We start from the raw sequence: 11,626 nt of genomic DNA, 5'->3' as shown, positions 1-11,626 counted from the left end.
GACATGGCCGAGTAGTTTCCCCTTCATGAGTCTGCAGCTATGTACAGTTACAGCCGAGACGTCTCCTAAACTTCTATCCCAAACAGTGGAGTTCAGTTTGTGTTGCTAGGCAACCACTGACAACCTCGCTGTATAAATCGCAGCTCGTCCACGTTTCTGATTTTTCTTCCTGCTTAAATGACATTAATCACATATGCTGTCTATAAAGATATGAACCACGAAGGAAGTCCATCCATATCTGCCATACGTGCACAAAATAAGCTGCAAACATTAGCATAGCTTGCCAGCTAATTTTCAACCTACAGAGGTAGATGTAGAAATAGATCCTGTTCAGCTGGGGAGCAGCAGGAACATCAACCTGCTGCAGTTCAGAGTAAAAACTGTGGTCAGGCTTCTCTGCAATCTGTCATTAATTAGCCAGAATTTTTGTCTAGTTTTTAGTGAACTTACATTGTTTATTTCAGTCATAGTTCAGAGTTTCTGGGAAATTTCTGGGGAAATCTACTGAGCCCGATATCACAAACAGAGTCAGGACGGAGTGTTAGGTAGACGGGTAACAGGCGAAGGGAGGAAGCCCAGCTCTGGAGGTCCATACGACTGCCAGGTAACCTGCCGTGGCGAGGTTATGTTACCTTCAGGGGAACAGCAGGGGCACAGGGAGAGCGGTCTTCGGCGAGGCGTCCCCACAAAGGGCTCAACTTCCACAAGACAGAAGGGGGGAGGCGGGGGAGCAATGCGAGGGAGTGACACAGGTGGAGGAGAAAGAACAGAGACACCACAGAGGTACAAAGAAGGGGAAAGAAGGGTGTGGTACAGAGGAAAATATCAAGTCAACAAAAGACATGAGCACCATGACGGGGAGAGGAGCGATGTCCCTGACTCTAAAGAGAGGAGGCGCTGGGAGAGCTCGGCTGGGTGGTGGGAGAAGCCAACAAGACGTAAAAACACAGAAAGGAAACAAGTGAAAACAACAAAGCAGTAAATAATCCTCTCGTTTGATCTTCCATCCGGACTTGTGCAGATAATCTTTCCATTTGGTTGCAGCTATTTCTGCCGTTAGGAGCGGACCAGCCTGAACATGTGGACGGTGTTTATCAAAGCACATCAAGTTATTTAACTCCATTATCGAAGCTATTTACTGATCAGCAAGACATCCATCTCGCTGATGCACACTCAGATAATTGGCCGTGTGCTGTAAGAGTGTAAACACCACTCCAACATGTTGAGACCACCCGGCTTAATTTGTGTGGCCACTTTTGAAGTTTCTCTACTTTTGAAGTGCAAATTGGAGATTTTTTTTTTTAATATATAATTTGCATTCACTGAAAACATTTTCTAAAGCAGTGAGAGATTATAAATAGCAAAGACTCCTAATAAACCCAAAAGTAAGAATGTAAAATATGTGTAGCACAGATAAGTGTAAAAGGAGAGGCGCTTCTGGAAGACGTGCGGATTATAGACGTTTGACAGGAACACATATCTAGAAGGGGTTTGGGTGACATGAGGAGGAAAATGACTGTTTTCAGGCTGGAGGGTGAAGACACTGCTGGAGAACAACGACGACGACGAGGGACTACCACAGAGAAAAGGGAAAACAAAGGAAATATTTTGTATGATCTTTAATAAATCCTCAACTCTTCCGGAATAATTAATTTGGAGATTTAAGTTCCTTGGAAAACTCCATCAAAGAAGCTGTCTAAATGAGAAAATGTTCCCCGACGAAGCAGCCACACAGCTGGAAAAGATGTTAACCAAGCAGGGTGACACGGCCAGAACGCAACACCGGACCCGTTCAGCGCATGTTTCACCAGCTGCATCAGCTCAGAATGATAAAAAAAAAAAAATCAGGTTGCTTTTGAGCTCATGCAGCATCGTACTCCTGTACAGCTGCTGGTGAAGAGCAGTGATCTTCATGTCAAGGCTCTCCACATTCTCTTCTCTCATGAATGGCAACAAGCAGCAGGATGTCAACCCACCGACAAGCAGAGATCCTTCCCAGCATGAGGAAATGCAACCGTCTTCCCCCTCCTGCTGAGCGACTGCACAAGCACTGCCTTCCAACAAAATCCTGCAGGACTCGAGCAGTCACGAGGAGAAAGAGATGCATTCCTCTCCCAGAAAACAGACACCACATGACACCTCACGCAGACACAACACACCCCGTTATCCTTTACCCGCCACAGCTACGGTTTAAAGGTTGCAACAAGGCCCGTTAGATCATACAGACGCACGTTAGACACACATGTACACACTCCAGGAGTTATGCAACTGAGCAGGTATGAGAAAGGCAGTGTTGGGACTACGAGGCAGAACTACAGCAGCACTGGAGGAAAGCTACGAGCCAGGCCAGTTCAGCATGAGTCAGTCCAGCGAGGTTGCATAAGAGTGTGTGTGCAGGTAGGAGGGCTGGGTTGTGTGTGTGTGTGTGTGTGTGTGTGTGTATGCACAAGATGGAAATATTTCAGCCTAAATGTGCAAATTCAGAGTTGAACATGAGATTAAAGTAATAAAAAAGGACTTTTTTTTTTTTTTTTTTTACAACTAATTGACCAAATCACACAGTATTACATCGACTTTAGAGGCATTGCACTATTTTCTGTGAAAGATGTTTTCCTTCTCATCACTGACAAATCCAGAGCCTAACAGGAAAAGATCAATAACAGCAATTTGTCTGCGCATTTTTTTGGCTTTTCTAATCTTGTCTGTGCGATTACTGACCCAGAAAACACCCCAGCAGCTAGAAGGCAGAGCCCTGAGTGGAGCCAAAGCAGGAATATTTATTTATTTGCAGTAGTTTAAAGCGAAGCGGGCTTTGTGATGTTTACCCTGTGCAGCTGCACGGACCGCTGGGTTAAGTCTAAAAGTACTGGGATTATGGAAATGTGGACAGAAGGTCTGAATCTGAGTGGCTCTTTGGTGGAAAAGCTAATTGAAATCCAGACTCTTCTACATTTTTCTGCTACGTCTCATGAACATTTAAATAAACTAAGGGTATTTAAGAAAATCTATTTATAAGTGTTGGTGCAGCTGCTGTTGTTTTGCAGTAATGTGTGAAGCGTTTCTCCCCTGCAGCAACAAGTCACATGCACGTTACTCATTAAATCAGCCGTTTATCAGAAGTTCACCGAGATCAAAGATGGTGGTTGGAGGACAGCAGAAGGCCGTTTGATGTGAAGAGTCTCAGCGAGGAAGGTGGGAGGAGAACGGAGGAGGGAGGTTAGGGAGCAGGGCCTAAACGCCAACCAGCCGGTAAAGGTAGATAAGAAGGGGTACAAAGCTCAAGTAGTTGTGGGTGGAGGGAGGGGGGACAGACTGGGTTAGCCATCAGATTAGTTTCAAAGCGACAGATTTGAAATACATACCGCTCAGGTGCAAGTCCAGGATTTCACTGTAATTAGAATCTCCCCAATAGTCTACAATGACAGGGATATATTAGAGATAGGAGTTATTCAACACGGCCCCAAACTGGGCACACAAAGGCACACACACGCACAGCAGGTCATGCATGATCTTCCACAACGTACAGAGACACCGTAGCAACACTCAGAACAAAGAGAGTCGGCCAGTACTCACCACAGCGTGCACTGCAACACACGCACCTTCACTTCACCGCATTTTTACAAATAATAAGACGGCGTCATAGATTTGCTGTTTGGTTGCTTACTGGAGCACGTTGTTTTGTGTGCACGTGGCAGAAGGAACTGCTTTAACAGCGTTGCTGTGCGTCTGGTTCCACAACTAATTCTCTAGTCGTTTCCACACAGTCTTAGCCTGTTCAGAGATTTTTTTTAAGAGTTGGAAACGGCTTCGTTGTGCATTTCCAGCTAAAAGACAAGTTGTTTGTGTAAATTCCAATAAACTGTCTGGAAAGCTGAAAATTTTGATTGCATTTTACCACGATCCGAGTATGGATCAGAGTACAGAAACTCTCCTCATTGAGAGGCAGCAAAGGCGACAAAACACATCCAGAATGAGCAAACACAAATCTATGCTGGGACACACATTCTCCTGATGGCATGCAGCTCGGAACCGGCGGTGGCAGACGTGTGATGAGCAAACAGGTTCGGAGATGGAGAATTGTTGCAGTGTGTCACCACAGATGGAGCCTACATGACAATATTTAAATAATAATAATAATAATAATAATAAAACTGCAGGAAATCTAATACCTGATCTTCTTTTGTGCTGTTTGGGTAATGTATAAGTACCTTTATACAATCCTTTAAGAGAGTAGAGTGGCAAACAAGTTAAAACATACTCAAGCAGTTGATTATAAAGAAATTCTTGTAGTTGGTGACAAAAAAAATGGACAAATTAAAGTTACAGGCATGCATTTGACTTTATTTAATTCTGTTAACATAAATTAAATTAGGATGGAAGAAACTGTAACTATTATCTTTTTTTTTTTTTTTAACTCTGTCTTCATACAAACTGCCTGACATAAATGTGTTATTACTGCTGCATGCTTGTAAAACTCCTCCAGAAGAAGAACCGTGCTGCTTTCTAACGCATGATGTATTTTTGGAAATATTCTCTGTGATAGTCCCTTGTCAACAAACACTTTAGATGCATTACCTCGGAGACACATTGTGTTTTTCTGCAAGCAGATTTATGAGCGGAGTGTACTTTGGTAAAACTGAGCGTAGACGGGATTTCAGCCCACTTTGAATCGCTGCACAGGGACGCATTTCTGCATTACATAATCCTAATTATGAATATTAGTACTATTGCCTCTGGAGCTCTAGAAAAGCCTAAACTCATGATAAAAGATTATAAAAATATGCTTTCAGAGAAGCTGCTGAGCAGCTGACATGAAAGTAAGATTTAATAGCCGTAGATATGAAATCCTCGGAAAGAAACGGTACATTTCAGACGTCCGGGGCGGCCGCCGTTATTTAAGAGAGAAAAAGCAACGCGTGAAGAGCTGAGTGACGGGCTGTTACCTGCTTCTCCTCTCAGCGCTTTCTCCACGGCAACGCCGCGCTCCTCCAGCTGCCGCTGCTTCTCCTCCACCTGCTCCAGCTGTCTCTGGATGATCTGAACAGACAAGCAGTCACAGATAAGAAGCTTGTCATGAAACTGTGCTTCACTTTGCAGCTGAAGCTCCACTAAAACTGCAGTTCACTCTCAGTGAAATAAAAACCAACCAAACAGCAGAAGAGCTGATGATAACAGTCGTATTGATGGAAATAAGTCTGATCACTTCATTGCTTCCTTGCAGGATCGCCATCGCCGTGTGGCTCGCGATAGAAAATATAAAGGGGTAAGATGGAGCGCCTTCCATCTTTGTTGCATCGTCTGCTTTATCTTCAGTCAGAATGGGGAAAAAATGGTGAAAAGGAGGAAAGATGGGAGAGAGAAACGGAGGAACAGGTAACATGATAAACAAGATACATCGCGGATCAGTGACCTTGACAGGCGACCTGCGCTCAGACTCTAACCCACCGTTAAGCTCCGGTTTTATGGCCGTGTTTGGACCTCATGCAGGTCTGAAAGCTAAAAATCCATGAAGGGTTTTGCACCGACTGAATGAAAGATGTGCTCACAGGCTGGTGATCCACTGCAGCATCCAACCCTTTCTTTCTTTCCTGGTTATTAACTGTAACAGCGGTTCTCAAACCCCCTCCCCCCAAAGATAACGCAGGTTAGTGTTCATAACCTTCGTCCCGACGTGACGAGTCAGTTATTCATTGTGTTATCAGGCGGGTCGTCGTGCAGCTGGAAAACTGGCAGGATCTTAATGAATAAATGAGGATGAAGGTCACAGCCGTAACAAGGCTCCTTCACGGCCAAATGGAGATTTTAATATGGCATGTGTCCCAACTAACGTGGTAATTAACGTGGTAAGAAACAATTAATTGATCTTAAAGATTCCTAAATGTTGTCATTTTCCATAAAAGATCATATCTGAGTCACAGCTGAAGTGATGCACAGAACAGGAACAACGTTATCAGCTGTTTCCTCCTGCAGAAATCCTCAAAACGCAGAAAAAGCTGGAAAACTGTCAGAATCCTCAGAAATGAGGAGGATTGTGGTGGATTTGGTTCACAGTGGCAAATTATCTCCATGCCCAAAATCAGCTTTTGTGGCTGAGATGATGCCAAATCGGGTTTTTAAAAAAAATCAAAGTTTATTTCTATAGCACTTTTCATGCAAAAGTAGCACAAAGTGCTTTACAAAATAAAAAGCAAGAATAAAACAAGGTTAAAAACTTGCCTTCACACAAAAATATAGAATTCACCCAAAGTCTAACACATATTCTGACTTTTCACACATATGGATAAAACCCATAAAACACTCAAAACAATCTTAGGGATTCACATTGGCACGCTAAAAAATAAAAGTAAATAATTTAAATGACAATCATAAAAGAAAAGTCTAAAACTAGAACTAAATAAAAGCTTAATTAAAAAGATGGGTCTTGAGCCGACTTTTAAAAACCTCAACAGTATCCATCAAAAAGGACTTTAATGTAAAAGAAAAGGCATCGCTTCCACAGATTCGTGTGACTTGACTCATTTTAAAGGCTGGAAAATGATCAATAATAATCTAGATAACAGAAAAATTGTAATAATTTCTTAGGCAATAATCCAGATATCTGTGACTGCAGCATCTGTCATGCAGAGTCTTCCTGCTTTGCACACATCCAACGTGTTCGCTTCACATGCACGACGGGTTTTCAGCCAGGAAAATCAAGCGGCGACTTTGAGGAGCGAAAATCCAAACGCTGACGCAGTAAAATGAGCAAATTTATAAACAGCTGACTCTTAAACCGACACCTTACCTCAGCGCATAGATAGAAACCGCTTCGATACTGAAATGAGACGTGTGTGTGTGTGTGTTTATTGGAATACACAGCGTGGTCTTATCGAGGAGTGGATGACATGAGAGAAACACCTGATCAACCTACGAATATTAACCACTGCATGTGCAAACCCTGATAAAAGGTTTAGCAACGGAAACATGAGCAGAAGCAGCTTCTCTGGAAAACTTCTAGAGTCTGCTGCAACTCGAGAGCTGAAGTTTATCTCTGCTGCACAGAAACAGGGAAGCAAAGCAGCCGCTCCAGGAGAAGGGACAGCTTAGTGCTGAGTCAGTGGCCTGGGAGCCGGACTGCAGACTTACACCGGTTTCCTCACCAACGGCTGCATTTGGAGTCAAACGAGACGGACAGACACAGCAGTAATGACACACTTGACAACGTGACACACCTGGGCTCTGTGCAGTCTCTTCAGCTCCTCCTGCTTGGCTTGTCGTCGTGCAGCTTTCTGGACTCTGCGCGTCAGCTTGGCGTTCAGCTCCTCCTCCGTGTAGGTTTTCTGGTAGAGCAACAAAAACAGGAGTCAGACAGCCTCGTCCAGAAGCTGCTAACACTGGAGGCTGGCTCCACGGGGTCCTGGCGGGTCAGGAAGTCTACAGGAGAGGAGGGGAAGCTGGACAAGCAGCCAGCACTGTGGTCTAAACAGAAATATCTGGTCCTTTTACACCTCTACAGGACTTTCTATGGGGCTGGAATCTTCCTTAACATTACTAAAACACATCACATAGCTGGCCATGAATAAACAGATGTTTCCCCTGAATGGTTGTAAGGACGGGAGAAGCTGGAGAAAACAGGAAAACGCAGAGAAAAAGACTGGAGGAAATCCGTGCCACAGAGTCAGATTAACGTTGCAGCAGTCAGAAAGGAACAGCCCGCGGTACAGAGAGATGCAGAGGGATCACAGCGCTGTCAGAAAAGTCAAGTTGATCCAGCAGTGGGTGAGCCAGCGGGTCCGACCATCGCATGCATCCGGAGACGAGGGAGGGCGGTGATTAGTCTGTGGCCAGGTGTTACGGCACATGTGCAGGAAGACAGGGTGGGGGAGGAGAGGGGAGGGGTGCCAACGGGAACGTATGTAATACTACCTTTGTGGCGTACGATCTCTTGAACGCCAGCGCGTGAGGGACATAAACAGACTTGGGGAAGACAGAACATAAAAAAGGGATGACATGATTAAACGGGTTAATGATCAGGTCCAAAGAAAAAACAACAACAGCTGGTAAAAACAAACAAAAACAAAGAAATGTTAATAACTCATGACAAAATGGATGTGACGGGGAGCTGCGACACGTTCTACGTCTCGTCGTGGACACACGTCTTCTACTCACAGAAAAACTACAACATGACAGTCACTAGAAAACAGGATTCCCACGAGTTCTCATTAAACCGCACAAGGCCTGTGAGGCATGACGCAGCTTTAACCTGGAGTCAGAAATCTGATCGATATTCACAAAGCAGGAGAACAACGATTTAGCCCTCATGCATGTCGTCACGATGAGGGGAACCAAACGGAGAGAGCAGATTCATGCCTTCGGTCCTGAACTCTTCTGTGTCTATCTCATCCACTAGGAAACACACACACACACACACACAGAGAGACCGAGCAGCAGAGAGAATAATCTTGAATTTCAGAACATAATGAATGCAAATGGATTCACATAGAAGAGCTTGCATTTTAAAATGGGAGGTTTTTGGCCTTAAACGTCTGCAAAGTCCTGATGTGATCCATCTGCAGCGCATGTGGACTGAATCCGCCCTCACAACAATGTAATTAATCATTTTTTATATAAATAACATCACGATGCACATCTAACATGATTGTGTTTCTGCAGAGACTTTAGCTGCATGAGACGTTTTTCAGATTTCCAGAGGAAATAAAATGTAAACATTTCTTCTTCTGATGCTGCTTAAAAAAACATGACCTGAAGATGAATCTGAGGTTTGCTGCAGAAGCCAGAGGCAGCTGAAGTCAGCTGACTTTTATCGGACTGCTTCAACAGCTCAGAAATGTGTTCGCTTGAAATTCAAAACCATTCAAGCCTCTGCTGCACAATACCTCCTCATCGTCTTTCTCCTTCTCCCGGTCAACCTCCTTCTCCCGCTCCCTTTCTTTATGTGTCTCTTTCACCCTCCTTCTCTCCTTTAACTCCCTCCTTCTCTCCTTTTCCAGTTTCTCCTCCTTTAAAGCTTCCTTCTGTATGCCTGACACTAGGTCAAAGATGTCCGTGTGCAGCTAGGATGCAGGAATTTACATGGAAGGAAAGAAACAGGAGCAATGATGAGTCTGATGGAGGTGACATGTCTGCGAACGTGTCATTCCCGCAGCGTTTATGTGCTTCTGATGACAAAAGAGCCACAGGACAGCAGGGTCTGTGGTCTGGTTATGCCCAGAATATCCCCCATAATCCCATCTGAACAAGCCAACATGACTGCTGGTGATAAAAGTTCAAACTCATCAACAGCACCGAGACGGAGACATGGAGGCTGAATGTGAGGCGAGGGCTTCTCATCCAAGCGGTCGCGGCTCCTGTTTGGATTGTTAAGAGACTGTTTTGCAACTAAAACATGAAAAATGAGCCGAGTCGACTCTGAAGAGCTGCGAGGATCCAATCAGAGAAGCACCATGTACGTCTACTCACTTCGGCCTTTGACTTCTGGGATGATCTCTCCAGGACGTCGTCGCAGGACAGGTCGGAGTCCTCGGAGAAGCTCAGGTTTCTCTGCAGCTTCAGCTCGGCTGCACACAGCCAGCAGAGACGGGACGTCATGACGTTTCTACGGTGCCAACATTCAGAGAAGCTTCTGCGTGTTCTTACCTGAAGATCTCCCAACAGGAGACGTTCTCTTCTTCCCAGAGTCCTGAGTGGTGGAGCTGGACGACGGCGTGCTCGGGCATGACTTGTTGTCCTTCTTCTTCTTGTCCTTCTTGTACCCTGAGAAGACGGCTTTCCACAGCGACTTGTGTTTGGGCGGCGTCTCTTCAGCGCCTGAGTTTCTGCTGCTGTCGTTCTTGGCTTTCTTCTCCTTCTTGTTCTTCCGAGGCGAGAAGAGGGAGCTTCGCTTCTTGCTTTTGCTGGTGGAGGAGCCGTCGGAGGACGCCACGGAGCTGTCCAGGCTTTTGTTGCTGCTGAAGAAGCGCTCGGGCACAGTCTCTGCCCTCTTGGACTCCAAAGCTTTGACGGCAGATGACTTCGGAGAGCCTTGGGACTTTTTGCTTCTGCCGGCTGAATCCGGGGTTACGCTCCAGGCCGCTTTAGATGAGGCGTCAGATTCCTTCATTTTGTTCAGCTGCTTGGCCATGGCGTCTTTCAGAGCCTGGCTCTTGATGGACTTCTCTCTGGCCCTGATTCTCTCCTCTGCGATCTCCTTGGCCTCGGGAGAGAAGCGCGTTGCCCTCTGGCTCTTACCCAGCGGCTTCACCGGGATGTTGGGTCTGCCGTTTTCCATGGCCAGCGCCAGATGGAGGGGGGGCTTGTTGGGCTTGCTTGTGGGTGGAGTATAATACTTATTCATGCTGGTTTCAGGCGTCCGCTCATCGTAAGTCTCCTCCACGTCGTCTGCAAACGGAATCTCCTCAACCGTCTCCACGAAGGATTTCCTCAGCTCCTCCTGCCGAGGCTTCTTCTTCTCCCTCATTACAACCACTGGGGGGGTTTCCGGCGCCGCCTGAGGGGAGGGGAGCTTCCTTGGCGCGGGTTTGGGTGCAGACATGGGGCTCAGCTGAGTCCTGGGTGATGGAACCGGAGTCTTGGTTCTGGGGCGTTCCACTGGAGGCTTTTCGGTCCCGTTGCTCCACGGCGCCTGGTGCCGCTGCTGCCGGATCACAGCCGGAGACTGGTTAACAGGCACGGGCGGGGGAGGGCTGGAGGGCGGGGTGAGCATCGTAGAGTCAGATGTGTTATAGCTGTCGCTGTTCACCGTTTGGCTCGTCGCCATGCTCCCGTTCAAGCCCAACCCGGAGCTGCTGCTGAGCTCCCTCCGGTCGGAGCCGCTGCTCTTGGCCTCGGCGGGAACAACCGGCGTGATGACCTGACCCTCAAGCGTGATGTTCAGTCTACGGATGACGGTGCGGCCGGTCAAGGCGGGCTTCTGCTCCTCAGACACATCTGGTGCCTGCGTCTTAGCGGGGGTGGCGTCCTCCGTTTTTACGGCGCTCTTTTCTAAGATTTTGCTGCTGCGGTCCAAAGGAGACAAGCCGAGGCTCTTCCTGATCTCAGCGCTCTTCAACCAGAACTCCTCGATGATGTCCGCCTTCTTACACTGGCTTTCCTCGGATGAGGAGTCTGAGGACTTGGAGAGCTCAGGCGTGTCCCCGTCGGATTTGGTCATGGGCGTGGAGGTGACGGCGGGGACGGGCTGAGTCCTGACGGGGGAATCGGAGGTGAGGGGAGACGACGGCTCCTGGCAGGGCAGAGGCTGGGCGCAGATCGGGGAGAGAGGGTTCCCTGTGAGCGGACAGATGGAGCGGTGAGGGTAGACCGGAGACTTCGGTTTGCGGGACCCGGGAACGGAGGAGGGCTGGGAACAGATGGGCGAGCTGAGTGGCGACTTGAGCGGAGTTCTGACAGGCGGCTCGTCGGCTGGCTTCACCGGAGACGGAACAGGTGATGTGGAGGCTGAGGCGGGAAGAGACGAGGCGGGGACGCTGACGGGGGGAGAAGGAGCAGGGGACGCAGGAGACGGGTTGAGTGGGCTTCTGACAGCAGGAGACGCACTCGGCTTGTCCGGCTTCGCTGCTTCGGGGAGAAACTGATCAGTGAAAAAGCGAGAGCTGCGAGCCGTCGCTGGAGTCGCCTGAAAATAAAC

The 11,626-nt window shown here is 47.3% G+C and overlaps 1 protein-coding gene across 16 annotated transcripts in view; it reads right to left on the bottom strand.

Moving 5' to 3' along the window:
* The window catches only part of mical3a (microtubule associated monooxygenase, calponin and LIM domain containing 3a), a 94,772-nt gene that overhangs the window by 5,576 nt on the left and 77,570 nt on the right, over positions 1–11,626 (bottom strand). For 8 of the 16 annotated variants that reach the window (XM_079253672.1, XM_079253664.1, XM_079253677.1 and 5 more), the window contains 7 exons: positions 9,637–11,614; positions 9,460–9,557; positions 7,906–7,956; positions 7,212–7,319; positions 4,944–5,037; positions 3,363–3,413; positions 633–698 (listed from right to left, as the gene is read on the bottom strand). In XM_079253672.1, coding sequence (XP_079109798.1) covers positions 633–698; positions 3,363–3,413; positions 4,944–5,037; positions 7,212–7,319; positions 7,906–7,956; positions 9,460–9,557; positions 9,637–11,614 — 2,446 coding nt within the window. Of the gene's footprint in view, positions 1–632; positions 3,232–3,362; positions 3,414–4,943; positions 5,038–7,211; positions 7,320–7,905; positions 7,957–9,459; positions 9,558–9,636; positions 11,615–11,626 lie in introns of those variants that run through there. The other 8 variants (XM_079253678.1, XM_079253669.1, XM_079253670.1 and 5 more) reach the window with 6 other exon arrangements.

Source organism: Telmatherina bonti, assembly GCF_933228915.1.
Source record: "Telmatherina bonti genome assembly, chromosome: 2".
NCBI classification, from domain to species: Eukaryota; Metazoa; Chordata; class Actinopteri; order Atheriniformes; family Telmatherinidae; genus Telmatherina; species Telmatherina bonti.
Note: the sequence above shows the minus strand (reverse complement) of the source record. Positions and strands in the feature narration are given on the sequence as shown.